We start from the raw sequence: 17,014 nt of genomic DNA on the forward strand, positions 1-17,014 counted from the left end.
CGCGCCCCAGCGTCACCGTGGGGGTGCGTGTGCAAGCACAACCTCCCGGCTAGGAGCTCAGGTCACCCGTGGACCCAGAGGAGGGCGGGCAAGCGGGCGAGGCCGGCGGGGGTCGGGGGTGCACCGTGCAGATCTGAGGCCAGTGGCTTGGAGGGGCCCGTGGGGGGGGTGCGCTCCCCGCCCCCCCCCGCAGGAACAGCTTCGGGATGCATCCTCTGCTGCCCTTCCAGGCCCAGCCGCTAAGCCACACTCCCAGCTTCAACGGGGAGGGGCCGGAAAGGCCCGCCGCGCTCGCCAAAGCGCCAGGAGCCCGGGTGAGCACGCCGCTGGCCGGCCCGGGGCCCGAGTTCCCAGAGCGCCCCGAGATGGCTCGCCGGGACAGCGCCCCCGCCGAGAGCCGGCCGGCCAAGAGCGATGTGCCCATCCAGCTGCTGAGCGCCACCAACCAGATCCAGAGGCAGGCAGCTGTGCAGCAGCAGATCCCCACCAAGCTGGCCGCCTCCACCAAGGGCGCCAAGGACAAGGGCAGCAAGAGCAGGGGCTCCCAGCGCTGGGACAGCTCAGGTGAGCCCCAGGGACGGGCCGGAGCTGGGGCGGGCGCTTGCCCGGTCCCTACGGCCCTGGACTTGCAGGTCCAGTCGTGGGCTCTTTGTGAGACCAAAGCGGCTTCTTGTGGACAAACCAAAGTGGGACCCCAGGGCCATCCTCTGGAGGGCACACCTGGCGACACCTGGCTACGTTCCAGAGGCCCGTCCCCGCCCCACATGGAGGTCTCATCCCAAGAAGGAAAATTAGAACATCAGACCCCGTGTCTTTTTCCCACCTCGGCCCTCAAACAGGGACCGGGGCCGACAGAACATCTCGGCAGTTCAGAAAGAGGAGCCTGGGTCCCTTGGGGACATCAAGGCAACGGGTGCTAATGCTCCCCACTGAGCCCCCACCCAGGGACGATTCTCGTGCCCAGGTCTCTACCGTGTCCTCATCCCACAGAGGGGACACTGAGGCCCTTGCATAGCGCACCCTGCAGTGAGAGGTCCTTCCTCCAGTAGAGGAAGCCCAGGGACTCCCGCGGGTGCTGCCAGCGTGCAGGCTCTGGCCAAGGGGAGCCAGCCCTGGAATGTTCCCTGAGGAACAGGGCCTGTGTGCCAGGACTGCTGGGCTCCGGGGTCAGGGGGTCGCTCTCTCGTCCAGAGGCTGAGTTACTCCAAGGGCCCTCAAGTCGGGTGTCACTGTCTCTGGGGCTGAATGTCTGGTGGGTGTGTCCCTGGCCCAAACGGGGGGCTGCTCATGTGCCCAGAGCGAGGCCAGACAGCCCAGGCTGTGCCCTCCCTCCCTCCCTCAGCCTCCTTCGACCTTAAGCAGCAGCTGCTCCTCAGCAAGCTTGTGGGCAAGGACGAGAACAGCGCCCGGAACCGCCGCTCGCTGAGCCCCGTCCTGCTCAGCAGCCACAGCTCCGTGTCCCCCACGGGTGAGCCCGCCCCCCCCCCCCGGGACAGCAGGGCCACCGCGGTGCCTGGCGGCTGCTGACAACCAGCCCACTCCCTCTCTTCCAGACCCCTGCTGCCCGGCCCCAGCTGACGTCCCCCCCGAGTGCTTCTCCCTCAAGCCCGGGGGCGCCCCCGTGCCCCCCTCCCCCTTGCCACTGCCCACCACGCCGGGCGACAAGGAAGACAGCAGCAAGGAAGACGTCATCTTCTTCTAGAGGGGGTGTGGCTCGAGGTGCAGACCCCTCCCTGTCCTGCTCTCCGGGGAACAGCCCAGTCCCTCTCCTCTCCCCGAGCAAAGCACCACCAATGGCTGCTGGCTGGGGCCAGGGTCGGGGTCAGGGTCAGGGTCAGGGCCAGGGCTGGCCCGTCGCCTTGAGCCTCTTCCTGTAGGATTAGCAGTGGTGCCTGGGTAACTTTCTAAACCTTTTTTTTTTTTTAACACAAAAAGGAAAGTTTTTAATCGAAGGTTGAACCAGAGCTAACCCAAGGAACTGTGTGCAGTCGTAGCACCCGCTGGGGAGGGAGAGCGAGCGACTCCACGCCACTTTTCCAAGGTAGTGACAGACAGTGGTGGCTCCGCAAGATGCCTGAGGACAGGCCGGACCCCAGGCTGAGGAGCAGGGGCTGGCCCTGGGGCTAGGTGGCGTCCACAGGATCCGCTTCCGAAGCAGAGACCTACCTGTGTTCGTGGTGAACTTCAAGGCCAGGGCGTGAGTGCAGATTGGGGGGGGGGGACACAGCCCAGCCGGGGACAGAAGGCCACAGGGCAGGGCGTATGAAGAGGACGGCCAGTGGCACAGGTGACAGGTTCTGTAGGTTCTGAAAGGGACGGACCATAACTCACTTTAATTTGACAGAGGTTTTTAAAACCTGCTGTTGCCAAACTTGGTGCCTTCCAAAGGCACCTCAGCGTGGTGGCTTCTGTGGGGTTCGAGGGCCCCAGCCGTTCTCCGAGCGCTCAGCCTGTCCGGAGAAGCCCAATCGACAGCGTTAGCCAGGGCAGCTCGCCCGAGGGTCCCAGCCCCCATGAGATGGGCGGGATTTCCTGCGGCTGCAGGGAGGAAGGCCCCAGGGCAGGTGTCCCTCACCCTCAGGCAGGTGCTGGTACAAGGAATGGAGCGGTGGGGCGCCATGTCCTCGTGGACGAGGGAGAAATGCTAGAGGGGTCACCTAGGGCCTGGAGACCTCAGATGGGCAGGGGGCTCCAGGTGCCTCGTGTCCAGTGAGCTGAGCTAGCCTGTTGTCAGCTCCCCTGGAGGACAAGGGCCACCCATCCCACTGCACAGCTCTAGATGCTGGGGATCGTGCTGGATGTCCAGGAGCGCTCTGGGGCTGGCCAGTGGGTCAGATGCACACTTCAGCTGTGGAGGAACTCAAGCCTGGGTGCAGGGTGGGGGAATGGGGATACTCCGGCCTTTGGTCCCCGGGCTCCCCCACTGAGCCCAGAGCCCCATCCCTCCCAAAGTGCTCGTGGGAGGACTGGGGCCCCAGCTGACCAGTTCCGAACCTCTCCCAGGCACAGTGAGTGGTGTGCCGAGCCCGGCCTCTCTGAGAACCTCTGCCTGCTCCTTTCTCTCCCCCGGCCTCCACTTCGTGCTTGGGGCCTGCAGCATCCGCGCATCCTTGGGGAGCCAGGAGAAGCGTCCTCTCTCGGTCCTGCGACGCGTCCGAGCTCCTCTGTGCCATGTCTGTGATCAGTGTTTGCGTTTTCGTACTGAGACATCTCCGAGCACTTTAGCAAAGTTGACTTTAAGTTGCTGTCCTGTTGTGAAGCGAACATCTCTGGGCTCTCATGCTGGGTGATTCCACCGCCACACACCCCTGTCCACCGGCTCTGGTCTGACCCTCCGAGACGCCACGATTCCTCAGCCGGTGACAAGTCGAAGGAACCGCCGCTCGGCCATGTGGCAGGGAACTGGGGTGTCCCACCACGGGGCCACACAGCGGGGCAGTGTCATCGTAGGTCCGTCTCTTGTCCGGGCAAGGTCACTCCCGGAGAGCCCGATTTTATTTGTACGGTTGGTGGTTGAGCAGATCCTCTTATTTCCGTGGAACCTGTGCACGTCTTCATTAATTGTGACCATAATCTTAGTCCAGCCGACAATTATTTTTACGATGATTGCAACATTTCCTCACTGTGGGGTCTTTCAGAACCACCTTAAAACTTAAGACCTGATTCCAGCAATAAAAGTATCGAAGATGAGCCGACAGGAGTGTTCGTTTGGGGGTTTGGGGTTTTGTTTTAGGATCCTCGGCCCAAACGTCAGCGCTCTAAGGGTGGCTCACGTCACTGGGCGGGGCGCCCCTCCCACCCATGCCCAGGGCCCCACAAACTCCCCTCAGGAAGCTCCGGACGATGACCGCATGCAGACATTCGGAGTCCGAGGCGGTGGGGACGCCTGGGGGCCCCCGGGAGAAGCAGCCCTCCAGACGAGGCTGAGGTGTGGGGATGCGGCCAAGTCCTCTCCGCTCTGGCGGGGTGCCCTTCCATTTAGGCCTGTCCCTGTGCTCTTGGGATGCCAGCCTCCTAGGCAAGGAGCCACTGCCCCGAGTAGGGCCATCCCCAAGGCCCATCTGCCTCCCTGCTCCCCAAAGGAGCTGAGTTTGCTACGGCAGGTGCTCCCTGGGTGCTGGGAGAACGCTTTCAGGCCCCGCTCCCAGGAACTGGCTGGCTCTGCCCCCACCTAAGAGGCTGAAGTTGCCAGGCGGGGAAGGGCACTGGGCAGGGGGTGTGGCCACGCTACAGGTGGGGCTTCTCGTCTGCCCACCGGTGTGTCCCAGCACAGCCCCAGCCCTGGCATCTGGCTCCGCCCAGGCCCACGGGGACACCAGCCTGCCGAGGGACCTGTGACCAGACAGGTTACGCATGCGGGTGTTCCTGTGGCTTCCCCACAAGCACAGTGCTCCAAGTGCCTTACAGGTATGAACTCCCCGAGTGTCCAGGCAGGTAAGCAGGTAGTGCTGTGACCCCCACCCCAGCCCCCCGGTGCCCTGAGTGCTGGGAAGGGGGCCTCTGCTAAGGGCCAAGGGGAGCACGTCCCCCCTTTGCGAAAGGGGAGGGGGAGGCTGACCCAGCCTGGCCCCTCCCCTCGTCCAGAGGGATGGGTGGCGCAGGGTGCTCCAGCCAGGGCCAGGTGGGGGGTCTTCTGCACCCCGTGTTAACCCTGAGGGGCCCCGCATCCCAGCTTTTCCCACCACATAGCTTCCCTGTGGGACAAGAGGCGGGGGGGTGTCACATGAAGCCTCGGGGGCTGCAAACTGCCGTTTTTGTTGGCTCTTTCCGGTGCTTGCGGGACGTAAGGGACAGCCTGATGCCCTCCGCTTTCTGGCTAGGACCCAGAGGTGGGGGATCCGAGGCCACGTCAAGACGGGCAGACGTGGGCTGGCCACCATCTGCGGGGGCCTCTCACGGGGCAGCCTGAGACATCCCATCCCGCCATGATCCCCATGACGTGGGAGACGAGCGCAGCCTGGAGCCCGTTAGACACTCAGACCAGCCCCGGGCCCAAGCTGTGGCGGAGTGTGAAAGGCTTCGGCCACAGTAAGCACCCTGGAGCTGCCCGGGGGGACAAGACACAGACGTGGCCCCTGTGCCCGAGACGGAGGCGCGGAGAGCTGCTCGCCTTGGCTGAAGGCTGCTCAGGGCCAGCACGTTCCAGAAGGCGGGCTGGGGAGGTGTGGTTCCCAGGCAGCACCTGCACCCCCCCTCAAAATGCACGGGGCCGCCGCCACCGCTGCTGCCGGGAAGGAACAGGGCGTGTGAGCGGGAGGCCTGCAGGTGGGAGGGGCTGGGGGCCAGTGATTTAGAAATAAGCTCTCACACTGGGCCCGGCACCAACACCCTATTTAATCCATCACCATCTCGACTTTCCTGAGGCCCGCGTGGCGCACGCCGTCCTGGCTCCCCCGCTCGCCTTTACTGGAATGCAGCCTTCTCTGCACGTGAGGCCCGGCGACCCCTACTCTGGCCCTGAGAGGAGCCCCCACGGAGCCCCGGCCTAGTTGGAAAGGCCCTGGCCCTCGGCCCCCAGGGGGCCGCACCCCTGCCCACATCCTGGCCCACCGTGGGCCCGTGCCCGAGGCGGCCCCGTGCGTTCTCTGGATTACACGTCCCTACACCTGGCATTGAGTCGCTCAATTACAGACCCAGCCCCCGCCCGAGTGATTTCTGCTTTGCGGGAAGGGGCGCTCCGGTGGGGTTCCGGCCACGTCACGGGGTGGTGGCCTCGGCCCGGCCAGCCTGGTACACGCTGAGGAGGGAGGAGATGGTCCCGAGGAGGCCCACGAGCCACGGGGGGAAGCGGCCGGCCCACAGGACACCCGGGGGCAGCCAGTGCACGGCGTTGGCCAGATCGGCCACGTTGCTCAGGAGGGTCAGCACCTCCGACCGGACCTGGGCCTCCACGGCCCTCCTCTTGCTCCGGGGCAGCCGGCTGTGGGAGCAAAGAGAAGCCGCTGGGGAAGACCCAGGCACACCCAGGCTCACCCCAACGGGCAGGAAGAGGTGACAGCAGAGCGAGTGAGGAGAACTGGTGGGGCTGTGTCCCCGTCACACCCCCCTCCGAGGGAGCCCACAGCATGAACAGGGCACAGACGGGTGTGGGAAGTCTCAAACCCACACCTCAGTCCTCTGGGCCCTGGAGACAGGCAGGGAGCTGCGGGGGTGGGCGGGCGGTCGGGGCCTCAAGCCAGCCTCGGTTTCCCCATCTGAGCCAGCCCCCGGAGCTGCTGTAAGGCCCCCGCACAGGCCCGCACAGGCGTGAGGCTGGAAACGTGGCAGCTCACAGCACCTCTCCGGCTAGGGAAACCCAGCAGCGTCCCCAGCTTGCGGGAGGAAGTCAGCCTTTCTCCCGGGCAAAGCCCTGGGGTCGTACCTGGTGAAGGCCCCCACAGGGCCCCTCAGCCTCCGCCTCAGCGTCAGGACCATCCTCAAGGACCTGCAGCAGGCAAGCAAAGCAGGGTGGGGGCGCAGGGGTTAGCTCCCTATCGCCAGCCCAAGGGGAGGCTGCCGCCCCCCACCCCCGACGGCCACAGGTAACTCCAGCGCCCTGCGCCCTCCCAGAGCACCAGACCAGCCTGGGCCTCGGAAGCTCCTGGGGACTCCTAATTCGGACCCTGACCTGCCTGCACTGTCCACACAAGATCTGGAAGCATCTAGTGCTTCTGATGCTGGAGCCAGGCATGTGTCCCTGGCCAGGTGACCTGTCCCCGGAGAGCATGGGGACACAAGTCAGCACCTGCAGTGAGGTAAGTGGGTCTGCATCAGACTACCTGGAAGACCGGGGCAACACGCCGATTCCTGCGCCCCGGGTTCCCAGACTAGCAGAATCCAAACCTGTCGGGATCTGGGCATCTGCATTTCAGCAAACTCCCTGGTGACTCTCAGGTATCTTGGGGTCCTACGGACACCAGGTCGGGACCCTCACGCTTGCTCACACCAAATAGAGAGACACGATGGAAAAAGTATAAGCTCTAAACATGAACAGGCAGAGCACAGACGATTTGAGGACAATGCCACCACTCTGTGATGCTGTAACAGTGGGAATGACTCATTACACACCTGTCCAAGCCCCCAGGACGTGCAACACAGAGTGAATCCTGATGTAAACCACGGACTTGGGGTGCCCGTGACTTGTCGACGTGGATTCATCAACTGCTGGGGGAGTTTGATAATGGAGGGGCTGTGGGGCGGGTGGGGAATCTATGGAAACCCTCTTTACTTTTGGTTCAACTGTGCTGTGAAGCTAAAATTCTAAAAATAAAAGTCTATTTTTAAAAAGTAATGGAACCGGGGCGCCTAGCCGGCCTAGTCGGTGGAGCGTGCTTTCTGGGCAGGGAGCTCGGAACAAATGCGCTCAGCGCATTTACAGAGAGGGAAATGTTCGGAAGGAAACCATTATTTGAAAGTTCTAGAAACAGTATGGGTTTCAGAAGCACAGAGCCAGTGAGGAAACTCCTGTTCTCCCTGGGGACATTTGCCGACGACTACGCACACACGCACAGACCTGGGGAAAGGCATCCCCCTCCAGCTACTTCGGTCCCCAGCCTGGAGTTCCTTCCGCTTCCTGGGGCCAGTGCGCACCATCATGCCCTCCAAAGATATCCACGTCCTCATCCCCAGGCCCTGTGAGCATGCTCCCTTACGTGGCACAAAGGACTTTGCCGATGGGACTGAGGTAAGGGTCTCGAGATGGGGGAGGACGTGGGGTCCTCACAGGGCCCTCATGAGGGGGAGGCAGCAAGGTCGGAGTTGGAGATGTGCCCAGGGAAACGGGCTGTGCTCTGAAGACGGAGGGGAGGGACCACGGGCCAAGGACTGCAGTGGTCTCTAGAAGCTGGAAAAGGCAGGAATGGCTTTTCCCCCCGCGAGCCCTGCCCCCGCCTGGAGTTTTAGCGCAGTGAGTCCACACTGGACTTCAGACCTCAGAGCCGTGAGACAGTCGGCGTGTGCCATTTCAAGCCACTGGGTTTGGAGGAGTCTGGTAGAGCTGCGGGTCTAGGGAGGCGCCCCTTAGGGCCTGCTGGCGGGCATTAAGGCTACGTACCTGGCAATGCCCAGGAGCAGGGATAGGCCCCAGAAGGCTGTGCTCAATGTCCACCACCGGGCAGAGTCCACGCGGAGGATCTGGGCATCAGCAGCCCAGGCGATGTGCTCACAGGGGTAGTAGAGCTGGTCGGCCAGGTTGCCGAGGACCGACACGCAGCGGACAAAGGTGTCGTCCTCCTGCAGGACCAGGAGAGAGGGAGAGAGGGGGGCGTGGGCCTGGAGTCAGACCTACCCAGGCCCATCTTAGGGACCCAGACCAAGCCAGATGGCAGTCACCGGGCAACGTCCAGGCCCAGCAGGCTGGCCCATGGCGGGCCACTGCAAAGGAAGAAAGGCCCGATTGCCACTTCTCAGCAGTGTGGCCATCATCCACCCCCACCCCCCACCCCGTGGAGCAGAAGCTGTCAACTTAGCTGCACAGGGGATCCCCTGGAGAGCTTCAAAACCCCAACCCCAGCCCCAGCCCCAGGGATTCTACCTCACTAGGTCCGGTGTAGGCCCTGGCACCAGGAATATCTTTTAAGTTCCCCGATGATTCCCAAGTAGGACAACTCAGGATGCCCTGCATCGGGGCCTTCCCACCCTGCAGCATTCCGGGTCCTGCGCACGGGTCTCCAGGCCAGGCTCCCTGGCACCGGGCTCTAGGAGAGCAGTGGGGGGGAGCCCTGCAGAGCACCCCAACCTGACAGGGCAGGGTGGTACTGAACACGCTCAGTGCGGACAGTAAGTGGGCACCAGGCTGCAAGGCTTGGGTCACCACTCCAAACCAGAGGGGTCACGAGGCCCGCAAACAGGCAAACTGAGGTACTTAGGGGAAGCTGCCACCTGCCCGCCTCACACAAGGACAGGCCTCGGGCCTTCGAATAGCAGAACTCAAGCCCTCGACCAAGTTCCACCAAGTTCCAAGCCACGGCCTGTATCCAGTGAGGCAGGGTCAGCTGAGGCTCAGGAGCCTGGTGCCCACGCCGCATTCTTGGGCCCCACCCCTCAGGACTCTGCCCCTTGGAGGCCTCCAAGCTGGGGGGGGTTCCCCCGTGTGTCCTTCACTTCCTGCTTTCAGCCTCCTCATCCTCACTGCCTGCCATACCCCTCATCCTCCCCTCCGGGGTCCCCTTCCTTCCTAGTAGCCAGCTGGGATCCTGCCTCCCTCTAGGTTCTGAACCCCACTCCAGCTCCCCCATCCTGCCTGGGACCCTCTGGTGTGTTTGGCGTATTTCAGTCCTCCCCCGAGAACAGGGCCCTCCCTGCCCCCTCTCCAGTGTGCTCCTTCCACTAGGGCCTGCAGAGAAGCAGCGAGGCCGAGGCCCTACACTGGGGGAGTAGGAGATGCTCACAGGACAGGGGTGCAGACACCTAAACACCGGACCCAGCAAAAGGAGTTGTTGTTCTGGCCAAGGGACATACAAGGTGCAGAGGGCCCCTGTCCCTTGTCTAGGGACGCAGAGGAGATGTTGGTTCGGGGAAGGGTCCTCTGAGGACGCATGGGAAGCGTGCCCTAATCGAAGACGAGGATAGGAGATGGGCGTCAAAACAGGAGGAAGGTCCAGAAAGCACTTGAGATTGAGGTGACTGGGCCACTGGGCACTGGAGTGGAACAAGGGTGGGTGCATCTGAACGTGGAGTGGCTCAGAGAGGGGACGGGGTAGGGGGGACGGGCGGGGCAGCCCAGGGAGGGGCATAACTTGGCCAGGCAGGCCCAGGGGGGCTTCCGGGCCCATCCCCTGGGGAAATGTCCCCTGTTGTAACAGCAAAATCGACATGTCCACCGTCAGGGGATCAGTTACATAAATCACCATCCAGCTCTATAGCAGAGTACGGTGCGGCCACAAAGAAGGAAGGAGCTCTGTTTGGACTGATAGGGAGCGACCTCCAAGCTGTGCTGTTTAACGGACAAAAGCAAGTGCCAAACGGTGTACCAGCCGCACAAGTAATTACGTAAACAGGGTGATCTGCCTGCGCACGGACAGGACACCTCGTGAAGGAATCACAAAAAGCTGGCAACAGTAGCTGCCTCTGAGGAGGAAAACCAAGGGGATCAGGTAGGAGGGAGACTTTTGGAATGTGTGAATGTCTAAGCCATTTTTTCATTTAAATTCAAATGAGAACATCTGACCATCTCACAAAAGCAAGCAAAATTTTTAAAAGTAAGAAACGGCCTACACCGCTGCCTTTGGACAAGTCCATAAAACATCGGTTGCCCAGAGACTACGGCCCCACACACCCCGTTACCTCTGCCCCCAGGCCATACTGCTTCGTGTAGATAAACATGGCCACATCATCGAAGAGTCGCAGGACGGTCCTACAGTGGCTGAGTTGGGAGGACAGGGTCAGCAGGCGTGTCCCCACTTCTGATCTGGCTGGACAGCGTTCCACCAGGACCCCGCCAACCAGTTGGCAGCAGTACCCCAGCGTTCGGATCTGTGGGAAACCAGAAGCAGTCAGCGGGGCCCTGCTCTTGGGCTGAGCTGGATCGGCCCCCACGTGGCCGTGGGTCCCCTGGGATCAAGTTGGGGGGCGAGGGGGTTTGTGCAGACTAGATCAACAGACTTCCGATAAAAGCTGAAAGTTTAAAGAGATACTTGCGGGTGGGACAAATGGAGAAACGTGACCTTATTGTCCCAAAGTCACTGTGGACTCTAAGGGAATGCTGGCTCGTGTCACTGAGGGGCACACCCTTTGGAGACAGATGTGACCGAGACAAGAAAATGCAACCATTTCGCACCTCGTGGGTCCCCCTTTTCCCAGCAGACAGGAGGATGAGGCGGACATGTATATTTGCATCTACCCAGCTGGACCAATGTCTGTAGCTGGGTTGAGGAGTGGAGAGGTGATCGGGCCTCAGCCCAGTGAGTCAAGGGTAATCTGCTTGACTTACTTCAGTGAGAAGGAATCCACTCAATGGGTGATTTGGGTCATAGGGAACTGAGTCAGCTTCACCACCCTTACATCTTTATTTCATCTGCTTTCCAGAAATTGCTATTTCCTGTTGTTTTATATGTTACTTTCACTTATTTCTTTTCAGAATTGTAACAGCAAAACTTTGTAATAGCAAAACTCTGCGTTTTAAATGTACAGCTTGGGAATGTATTAAAACCCGAATGCCCAATCATAAGGGATTTGAATGGGACCTAATTGCCCACCACTGGTACATTTCCTGGTACAACCTAAATGCCTACCTATAAGAGAGAAAAGCTTATATAGGAACAAGCTGAGCATCTGCCTTCAAGGGCCTTCCAGCCATATGGGAGAGCCCTAAAAATCCTAAATCCCCGGGGGGCGCCTGGGTGGCTCAGTCCGTAAGCGTCTGCCTTCGGCTCAGGTCATGATCCCAGGGTCCTGGGATCGAACCCCACATCGGGCTCCCTGCTCCGCAGGGAGCCTGCTTCTCCCTCTCCCACTCCCCCTGCTTGTGTTCCCTCTCTCGCTGTGTCTCTCCTGTCAAATAAATAAATAAAATCTTAAAAAAAAAAAAAAAATCCTAAATCCCCATATGAGATTGTTAGGGACAAACCAGGGACCAACCAAGTGGCCTAGTCAGATCCTAAATGTTCAAACAGGGATTTGGCTGGCCTGTAAATGTCCAGCCAGGGTGAACTGGAACAACCTAAGTGCCCAATTATAGGGGAATCGGTCGCAACCTCAATGTCCAGCCATAGAAGGAGCGCTGCAACACCCTGAGTCCTCATATGTGACTGCCTGGGGCAACCCAGTGACCACCTTCAGTGGTCTGGTCGGACCCCAAATGTCCAAACGTGCGGATTTGGCTGGTACTGAAAACACCCCACCATGATGAGTTAGCAGGAGCAACCTGTATGTCCACTGCTAGGGGACAGGGTCGGAGCCCAGCCGGGAGGGCGCCTCGGCGAGGGGGGATCCTGAGCGACCCGCCCCGCTCTGGCCTCCGTTTCCAGTCACTGAGCTCCAGCCCTGCTCCGGGACCTCGGGCCGCGCTCCGCCCCAGCCTCACCAGGCGGTCCCGACCCCTGTACGACTCCAGCGCCGACGCCAGGGTGTTCAGCGCCGCCGCCAGGCCGCTCAGCGCGGCCATGGCAACTCCGCCGTGGCGCCGCCGTGACGTCAGCGCGCAGCGCCAGGGGGCGGGGGCACGGCGCGAGGCCGCGCCCTCCGGGAAGGCTCTGCGCAGGCGCGGCCGCGACCCTTTGTCGCCGGCCGGGCCCTTTGTCTGCTGCGGGGAGCTGCCCGGGTTGCTGCTTGGTGGCCGCAGCGTGCCCGCTCGCCCGGGGCCTGTGCGCCCAGACGGCCCTCGGAGCCCGCTGCCTTCTGCCCCGCGACGGCTGGTCTTTTCAAGTTAACCATCTACCCACAAAAGTCATATCCAAGCGAAAGCACCGACCTGTTTGCTCTGGTTCAAGAAGGGATTTTTCTTTCTTTCTTTCTTTCTTTTTTTTTAAGATTTTATTTATTTATTTGACAGAGACACAGCGAGAGAGGGAACACAAGCAGGGGGAGTGGGAGAGGGAGAAGCAGGCTCCCCGCCGAGCAGCGACCCTATGCGGGGCTCGATCCCAGGACCCTGGGGTCATGACCCCAGCCGAAGGCAGACGCTTTAACGACTGAGCCACCCAGGCGCCCCAAGAAGGGATTTTTCTTTTTAATTTCTGTGCTGCACCCTTTCTGCCTTGTCTGCTCGTCTACAGTGAGCATGTACAGCTGTTGTAAATTCATAAAAGGCATTTTGAGAAAGTTAAGGAAACTCATAGATTCGTTCTAGAATAGGCGAGGGTCTGGTAATGGAGTTGCTCCGAAGAGGGTAATTAACTGTGGCTGGGAAGAGGATATTAAATTGTTCACCTTTGTACCTGTTTCAGGTGCACAGCATAAAGGTTTGACTCACAGACACCCTGACGTGATTACAGTAAGTTTAGTTAGCAACCATCATCTGGTATAATTCTGTAGCTTTTGAATTTTGTGCAACATGCGTTATTCTCTCATCAAAAAGTCAAATGAGATTTTTCAAAAAGTTAACATGACCTGTTTCCTTTTTTTTTTTTTTAATTGTGGTAACATTCACATAAGAGTCACTGTGTTAAGATGTACAATGCAGTGGCATTTACAACACTATCCCTTTTAAGCTTCAAAACATTTTCATCACCCTCAGAGGAGACCCTGTAATTCTGGCAAGCAGTTAATCTATCCCTCCCTACCCCAGCCCATAACCACCATCTGCTTTGTCTTGGTGGGCTTACCCATTCTGGATATTTCATATAAGCGGAATAATGCGATATGTGACCATTTGTGTCTGGCTCATCCACATTGTAGCTTATATCTATACTCCATTCCTTTTGTGGCTGCGTAATAGTCCCTTGTATGGATCTACCACATTTTGTTTATCCATTCAGCCACTGATGGACCATTGGGTTGTTTCCAAATTTTGGCGACTGTGAATAATGTTGCTGTGAACGTGGGCATGTGTGTCTCTGTTCAAGTCCCTGCCTTCAACTTCACTTCCTTTGGGTAGACACCCAGGAGTGGAATGGCTGGATCATAGGGTGGCTCTCTGTTTGACTTCGAGGAACCACCAGACTGTTTTCCACGTTCGCTGCACCACTTGACATCCCCAGGAGCAATGCACAACACTCTCCACATTCTTGCCAACACTTTTATTTTGCTTCATTACTATTATTATTGCCTTATTATTATGGCCATCCTGCTGGGTGGGACATGGTATCTCACTATAGCTTTGTTTTGTATTTCCCTAATGACTCATGATGTCGACTGGTTGCCTTTTGCAAAATATTGCCCCTTGATTTCAACTTTCAGGACTCTTCCTGCCTCGCTCCCTTCTTTCCAACCACATTGCCTTCCTCCTGGTCCTTGAAGTTACAGTACACTCCTGCCCCAGGGCCTTTGCATTGGTTGTGCCCTCTGCCTGGAATGCTCTCCCTCCAGATTCCCACACGGCCCCCTCCCTCACGTCCTCCTCACGTTTACTCGAACATCATCTTCTCATTGGACCTCCCCATCACACCCTCCTGGGCACTTCCTACCCACATTTCTTGCTGTCTTATTTTCCTCCTAAGTTTGGAATACTATCTAACGTAACTATATCGCTTCTTTATCTAGCTGCCTAGTTACGTATCTCTCAACAGAATGTGAGGACTTTGATCTGTCTTGGTCATAGCTATGTCCCCACAGCCTGGCACAAAATAGTTTCTCAATAAGTGCCATAACCTTCGGGGCTCAGCTCCCGGCCCAAAGCTCTGTGCTCACACTCTATGCACATGATCCTGGGAAACCTCATCTACTCCCACGACTTCCCTGGTCCCCTCATCATTGGCCTCTCCCGCATGCCTCTTTAATCCTGACCTGACTCCTGCTCCCACCTGCCCCCTGGACACTTTCCCTGAGCATCCTCCCAACCCCATCCCCACACTCAACATGTCCCAGCATCATCCGGAACATCTTGCTCTCATGTGTCCCCATCTCAGGGCTGCCCCACCAGTCACAGACCTGGCTCACCTTTTTCTCTCCACACACGCCCCTCCCACATCCCAACAGTCACCAAAATGACACTTGAATCCATCCACTTGCTCCTGGCCAACAGCCCCTTTCACAGGCAGCCCCCCTCCTCTCTCCAAGCCCTGGACCCCAAGCCCCGCCTCCCCCAAGTCTGCCTCCCTACAACATCTCAGATGGGGAGTCAAGAGACTCTTTGACCCCCACATCTGACCACAGGCCTCCTTGCTTAAGACTTGGGCACAGGCATCTGTACGCCCCCACCCCCCAACTAGGGACACTGTTACTGCAGAAGAAAAAAAATCCATGCCAAGCCCAAGGCCTGCAGAGGGAAGAGGGTCTGGGGCTGTAGACCTTGCTGCTGCCTGAGTGGCTAGGTCCCTTCCCTGGAGCCCATGCTGTCCCTGACACCTTCGTAATCACACAGTGCACTTCTCTGAGTGACTACTGAGAGCCAGGCCCTGTGCCAGGCACCAAGCAGACAGCAGTGAGTCTTGCAAGCCCTGCCCAGCCCTCCCAGCGTCTTCCACCATCTGGTTAGGGCTGAGCTTGACCTTTGAGAGAGACCCCTCCCAGCGTCTTCCACCATCTGGTTAGGGCTGAGCTTGACCTTTGAGAGAGACAGGAGATAGCCTGGCATTCACAGCTGGCCTTGGAGTTGCTAGGAGCTGGCCTGGCGGTCCCAGCTAAGCCCTGGTGTTCTCCTGTGGGACATAAATAATTTTGCAGAATGCCAACAATGGACAAGGCCACTCCGTGACCATGGTGGAACAAGACAAAACAAGCTTACTCCATGATCATGTCTGAATGCAGGCAAAACATGAGCATTGTCCAAACCACAGCAGCAACCAGACATTCACTTTTCCTGGATAGTCTGAGTTACAGTCCTTTTACCACTGACAGCTTTACTCTTGCTTCATTCCTTAGACTTTCTGATAAAAACTAAGACCCTCAATAAGAAAATTACCTCTCCCCCTTTGCTTCCCGACAGCATCCAGGATCCACCTCCTGGGTCCTTCTTTTCCCAGCAGGCAGAAGAACTAGGCTGAAATGTGTATTTGCAACAACCTGGCTGGGCCAAAGCCCTCAGTCAGGCTCCAGGCAGGGGAGCCAGTGATGGGACCTCAACCCGATGGACAAAACAACAATTTGCTTGAATTTAGTGAGAAGAAACCCACTCAGTTAAATAAGTCCTGGAGAGGTATTAGCTAATGTTACAATGACAGTTGTATTGCAATATAAATGTATCCAATCAATATGTTGTGAATCTCAAACACAGGCAATGTTATGTGTCAATTATAGTTCAATGAGAGAGAGAGAGAGAAGGAAGGAAGGAAGGAAGGTAGGAAGGAACGAAGGAACGAAGGAACGAAGGAAGGAAGGAAGAAAAAGGACCCATTTTGTAGCTGATTTGGGGTCATGAACTGGGGCCCTTGTATCTTTAGTTCACTTTCTTTTTTTAAGAAATTGTTTTTCCATTTAAAAAGTTATTTATTGGGCGCCTGGATGGCTCAGTTGGTTGAGCGTCTGCCTTTGGCTGAGGTCATGGTCCCAGGGTCCTGGGATCGAGCCCCACGTCGGGCTCCCTGCTCCATGGGGGGCCTGCTTCTCCCTCTCCCACTCCCCCTGCCTGTGTTCCCTCTCTTGCTGTGTCTCTCCCTGTCAAATAAATAAATGAAATCTTTAAAAAAGAAAAAAAAATAGGGCACCTGGGTGGCTCAGTTGGTTAAGCGACTGCCTTCGGCTCAGATCATGATCCTGGAGTCCTGGGATCGAGTCCGGCATCGGGCTCCCTGCTCAGCAGGGGGTCTGCTTCTCCCTCTGCCCTCTTCCCTCTTGTGCTGTCTCTCATTCTCTCTCTCTCAAATAAATAAATAAAATCTTAAAAAAAAAAAAGAAGTAAAAAATAAAAAAAGAAAAAATTAAAAAAAAGTTATTTATTGTGATAAAATATACATAACAAAATTTACCATGATAACTATTTTTATTTATTTATTTTTTTAAGATTTTATTTACTTATTTGACAGAGAGAGACACAGTGAGAGAGGGAACACAAGCAGGGGGAGTGGGAAAGGGAGAAGCAGGCTTCCCGCGGAGCAGGGAGCCCAATGCGGGGCTCGATCCCAGGACCCTGGGATCATGACCTGAGCCGAAGGCAGATTCTTAACGACTGAGCCACCCAGGCGCCCCCATGATAACTATTTTTAAATGCACAGCTCAGTGGCAGGAAGCACATTCACATTGTTGTGCAACCATGCCACCCTCCTTCTCCAGAACTTTTCATCTTCCCAAGCCTAAACTCTGTCCCCATGAAAGACTGACTCCCCCTTTCCCCCATTCATATTATTTTATGTATTATTTTCATGTCGGATCATCTCAAAAAGGAAAGTCAGATTTCCCACCCAGTAAGAGCATGCGAAGCAAAGACCCACTTCCTTGAACCTCCCCGGAAGCACGGAAGACAAGCCAGAGTGAAGACAAGCCTGTCTCACACCCACAGCGT

General features: G+C 57.8%; 2 protein-coding genes across 9 annotated transcripts in view; one reads left to right on the forward strand and one right to left on the reverse strand.

Moving 5' to 3' along the window:
- The window catches only part of LOC123834117 (rho guanine nucleotide exchange factor 18-like), a 53,126-nt gene extending 49,436 nt beyond the window's left edge, over positions 1-3,690 (forward strand). For all 5 annotated transcript variants that reach the window (XM_064571759.1, XM_064571762.1, XM_045863078.3 and 2 more), the window contains 3 exons: positions 231-564; positions 1,343-1,468; positions 1,554-3,690. In XM_064571759.1, the coding sequence (XP_064427829.1) occupies positions 231-564; positions 1,343-1,468; positions 1,554-1,702 (609 nt within the window). In that variant the 3' untranslated portion in view covers positions 1,703-3,690. The remainder of the gene's footprint in view (positions 1-230; positions 565-1,342; positions 1,469-1,553) is intronic.
- Positions 3,691-3,830: 140 nt separating this feature from the next.
- PEX11G (peroxisomal biogenesis factor 11 gamma) lies at positions 3,831-12,225 on the reverse strand. 4 transcript variants are annotated; one of them, XM_045863099.3, is made up of 5 exons: positions 12,002-12,225; positions 10,264-10,452; positions 8,033-8,211; positions 6,362-6,424; positions 3,831-5,920 (listed from the first exon to the last, which is right to left on the reverse strand). In XM_045863099.3, exons 1-5 carry the CDS (start codon positions 12,080-12,082, stop codon positions 5,698-5,700), a joined length of 735 nt encoding a protein of 244 aa, XP_045719055.1. In that variant the 5' UTR covers positions 12,083-12,225; the 3' UTR covers positions 3,831-5,697. The 4 variants fall into 4 exon arrangements, with proteins under 4 accessions (XP_045719055.1, XP_064427854.1, XP_064427852.1 ...); XM_064571784.1 differs by lacking the exon at positions 12,002-12,225 and adding an exon at positions 11,843-11,979; XM_064571782.1 differs by lacking the exon at positions 12,002-12,225 and adding an exon at positions 10,757-10,891.
- Positions 12,226-17,014: the final 4,789 nt, after the last annotated feature.

Source organism: Mirounga angustirostris, unplaced genomic scaffold (assembly GCF_029215605.1).
Source record: "Mirounga angustirostris isolate CCGP_5_RB_7025 unplaced genomic scaffold, mMirAng1.0.hap1 SCAF_1, whole genome shotgun sequence".
NCBI lineage: Eukaryota > Metazoa > Chordata > Mammalia > Carnivora > Phocidae > Mirounga > Mirounga angustirostris.

Excerpts from the sequence above, each read along its gene's own strand:
- PEX11G (XM_045863099.3), bottom strand. The coding sequence starts at position 12,082 with ATGGCCGCGCTGAGCGGCCTGGCGGCGGCGCTGAACACCCTGGCGTCG. Across the intron at positions 8,212-10,263 it reads AGTATGGCCTGGGGGCAGAG|GAGGACGACACCTTTGTCCG; the intron begins GTAACGGGGTGT and ends CTGGTCCTGCAG. Across the intron at positions 5,921-6,361 it reads CCTGTGGGGGCCTTCACCAG|CCGGCTGCCCCGGAGCAAGA; the intron begins GTACGACCCCAG and ends TTGCTCCCACAG.